General features: G+C 35.8%; 1 protein-coding gene across 1 annotated transcript; it reads right to left on the bottom strand.

The window, feature by feature from the left end:
- Nucleotides 1–467: 467 nt before the first annotated feature.
- On the bottom strand, nucleotides 468–2,980 carry LOC108354012 (DENN domain-containing protein 1A-like). The gene is made up of 4 exons (XM_017605206.1): nucleotides 2,661–2,980; nucleotides 2,529–2,582; nucleotides 2,173–2,433; nucleotides 468–2,028 (listed from the first exon to the last, which is right to left on the bottom strand). The coding sequence occupies exons 1-4, from the start codon at nucleotides 2,865–2,867 to the stop codon at nucleotides 1,528–1,530; spliced, it is 1,023 nt and encodes a 340-aa protein (XP_017460695.1). The 5' UTR covers nucleotides 2,868–2,980; the 3' UTR covers nucleotides 468–1,527.
- Nucleotides 2,981–3,859: the final 879 nt, after the last annotated feature.

The following is a 3,859-nucleotide window of genomic DNA, read 5'->3' as shown; positions in this document are numbered from 1 at the left end:
TCTTCATCTTCATCTTCATCTTCATCTTCATCTTCATCTTCATCATTATAGGTTGAGTATCTGTGCTTTTGTTGTTGCCCTTGTCCTTCTTTCTGCCACTTCACAATGGCGTTAAAAGTTCAATGCAGCCGCGCCCTGTCTATTCACGCATGCANTGTCCTTCTTTCTGCCACTTCACAATGGCGTTAAAAGTTCAATGCAGCCGCGCCCTGTCTATTCACGCATGCACATACGCATACGTAAAAATTAAGTTTTATTTTCTGAGCAAAAAATAAAACTTAAAACATAACCATTATTTTCCGAGCAAAAAATAAAACTTAAAACGTAACGATTATTTTTCGAGCAAAAAATAAAACTTAAAACGTAACGATTATTTTCAGTTATGTTTTAAGCAACAAATAAAACTCAGTTAACAACGATTAAAAAGTGATTTTTATAATAAAAGTTATAACCGTTACGGTCCCTGATAAAACAAAAATTGTATTTCAAGTCTCATTGTTTTACTTCTGATATGCCAATTTCGACTTTTTATATCTTTGTTATGCTTTAGAAATTTTGAATTTCGATCAAATATGTATTCGGTGTAGCCATGGTATTTATTTTTCGTCATTTTAAGTTAAAAATTTTTTTTTAGACATATCGTATTGATCCCGTACTGGATTAATCGAAATACTTTCTTACGTTACTTTAGGGTGATAAGGACTGAGATCTAGTGGTAAATACTAGAACGGAGTGCCGGAGGTCAACGAACTTTGGAGCAAAAAATATACTCCTCGGGATAAGAGCATCGATATATCATACTTTAAGATCGGACTGTAAGTGCCGAAGATATGGAAAATTTAAAAAAGCGACCCTACGTTCGGCCAATTGCCTCCTGAAGACAAAAACATCGACCGCGAGTACCGATTATATGGCGAAAAATGTAAAAAGGCGATGCCTATGTTTGGCCAAAAAATACCAAGGCTAGAGTTTAAGACTTAGCAGACTAGAGGCCAATTATAAAAATTCATATGTCGGGGTTTATGATACGATTAGTCATGATACAAGTATTTACAGGTAAAACCGGTAGCACAATTCGTCGGCCATGATTTATATATATATATTTTTTTTAATTTTCACCACTTTCTCTACCATCAATAGATTAGAAGTTGTACGGCGAACTTTTTTCTGGTACAGTCTAATATGCATGATAAATATTACTTCTAATAATAAAATTACATCCTTGTTTCCCATGAGGGTAGATCGGTACGAATTCGATATGGCCTTATTTTGAGGGGGTATATTTTTTCAAGTACAAAAAAAGCACAATTTAACAAAATAGGAAAATATCGAGTATGTAAAAAGCAATACGCTATATGCTAAGTTTAATGTAGCTGATAGTAATAGTAGTATGCAATTCTTTGTTTGCACTTTCAATTTCGCGTTCCCCACCACCCCAAGCAACAAGCAACACTATTTCAATTTTTCTTTTATACTCAAATTCCTACTTGCAAGCGCGCATAAATAAATCGCTAGAGTCAACACTTTTTAGCAATCATCTAAATTAAATTTGATTTTCCGAATGCTCACCTTCTCCTTAACATTATTTAGAAATTCGTAGTGTGTTCGTTTCTTCATTTTCTCCGCATAACGTGCTGTTTCTAGCTCAAATTCATCCGAATAACCCAGACCAGTGTTGAGCATTTGCAGGCGTTCATCAATGAATTGCTGAAATATTTGCAAATCCATCATTTTTGCGAGAAATGGTTGCAAATGTTTGGGACGAGATTCGATAAATTTTTGACGGTTAAATGTTTTGCCTGTTTCGCGGAATTCCACAGCATCACGATAGCCGCTTATCAGTTGCACCAACACGCCAAGAAATATTTTCGAAACACGATCGCCGATATGCTCATGCGATTGACTGAGTTGTTTCTTCATTTGTGACACAATTTTGGCTGGCATTTCGCCCACATCATCGAACGGGCTTTCGAAAATTTTTGTATCACAGTTAAGTATCACAACTTCGCCGAGCTCATCGGTTGTCATCTGCAAGAGAAAATAAGAATTGGAAATAAATATTGTAAATGGATTTACTGGGTATGTACTATGTGAGATCATGTAAAATCAGAAATATGCTACAATTGAAAATGAAATATTGTTATTTATTAATATTTGCTTTTGTTTACAAACCGTTTCGAGCACAGTTTGTGGCACACCAATTAGATATGGCATTGGTGCACTCAAATAGTCTTTCAGCTTCATCGGCAGCACTGGTATGAAGATGTGTTGCCACACCATGGGATAGAGAAACGCATTCGCCGCTTGTATGCACGACGACAAGCGATCCAGGCGTCGCGATGTGAAAATGATGCGTCGCTCCGCCAGCATCGCAGCAAATACTGCAATCATATTCTTTGGATCCACAAAATTATAATACAAATTTAAATTGTGCTGTGGATAAGAAAAATAAAACATTATAATCGTCAATAACACACACACACACACACACATTCAATTAAGTTTATCACGCTTAGACTTTGACTTACATTCTCGGGTATGCTGGGCAACTGAAATTGCAACGGCCGCTCAAACACGAAATACTGCAATCAAATGAGCACAATTTTATTAGATTAGATTAAATAATTGAAATTGCAAACAGCGTTAATTTTAGAACTTACATTTTGACCGCCGTTATAGAATAATTTCAAATGTCCACCCGGATCAGGCACACCGCGATTGTACGCTTCGGCGAGAAATGTGCGAAAGTCATTGTGGGAATTGTCGACATTCGTTGTTGTGTTGGCATCACCACGCCGCAGTTCGGCCAGCAGCGTCAACAATCGCAGAAATGTGTCGTGCCATGGCAAGTATGTGATAATTACCATTGCGGTATCTGTCTTCGGGTCGTGACGACAGAAACCAAAACGCCACTTTGAGTCATCTGTTGTGAGTACAAAGGAATAGGATTGCACGGAATCACTGAAAAAAGAACATTTGGAAATAGCATAAGTTAATATTTAGTGAAAAAATTAATTTGTTGTAATTTATAAAAATATTTATAAGAGTGTATGCTAACAACGTTGGATGGCAAAATTTAAATTTTAACTGTACGTTTCTGATGCACTCAAAAACGGTAGTCCGAAACCGATTCTCTATGTACTCTATGTAAACACAGTGATGATTTTTAATCAGATCTGCCCATATTTACGTACAGTGGCATAATGAGTTATGAGATAGAATTGCTACAGCGGAAGTCATAAAGTTAGATCCAATTAACCGGGAATTCTTGACTTACCGCCCTATCCCCACAACACTGAAAAAACTCAGCGGCTGACTATTGTCTTTACTACTGCTGGCTAATACTATGCCGCAAATTTATTTGAAGCTCTCGTATCATGACTATTGTCAGTGTTGTTGTTATGACCTACAGAGTACGCGACAACGGCGTAACAATGTTTATACTTATTGTGTTTTAGGCGCAATAATTTTGACAATAGTCATACGATGAATTTTGTCAGTGTTGTGAGTATAGGGCTGTTATGTACGTTCAGTAGCATCCAGGGTTCCCACTGAAGAAAAAAAAACTTACCATCCGCTCAATAAAATCTAAAATTTTTGGAAAAAATCTACTAATAAATAACTTTTTTAGTTACTTCAATAAAAACTTTAGATTTCTTTTATTTATTTTTTTAAATACATACATACATTTGTATTTGTGATAACGAACTTTGCATTTAACTATTTACAAGGTATTTGAGGTCATATTAACGACATCTTCCTTCAATCAAACGCGAAAATTATGAAACTGAATAGCAAAATTTCATAGTTTGAAAGAACTTTAAGACAAATACAGTGACTCAAACAAACGTTCTCATTG

This window comes from Rhagoletis zephyria, unplaced genomic scaffold (genome assembly GCF_001687245.7).
Source record: "Rhagoletis zephyria isolate East Lansing unplaced genomic scaffold, Rhagoletis_zephyria_1.1 Rzeph_scaffold_32806, whole genome shotgun sequence".
NCBI lineage: Eukaryota > Metazoa > Arthropoda > Insecta > Diptera > Tephritidae > Rhagoletis > Rhagoletis zephyria.
This window is presented reverse-complemented; position numbering and strand designations above follow the sequence as displayed.

Excerpts from the sequence above, each read along its gene's own strand:
- LOC108354012 (XM_017605206.1), bottom strand. The coding sequence starts at position 2,867 with ATGGTAATTATCACATACTTGCCATGGCACGACACATTTCTGCGATTG. Across the intron at positions 2,583-2,660 it reads TCTATAACGGCGGTCAAAAT|TATTTCGTGTTTGAGCGGCC; the intron begins GTAAGTTCTAAA and ends ATTTGATTGCAG. Across the intron at positions 2,434-2,528 it reads TGCCCAGCATACCCGAGAAT|CACAATTTAAATTTGTATTA; the intron begins GTAAGTCAAAGT and ends TCTTATCCACAG.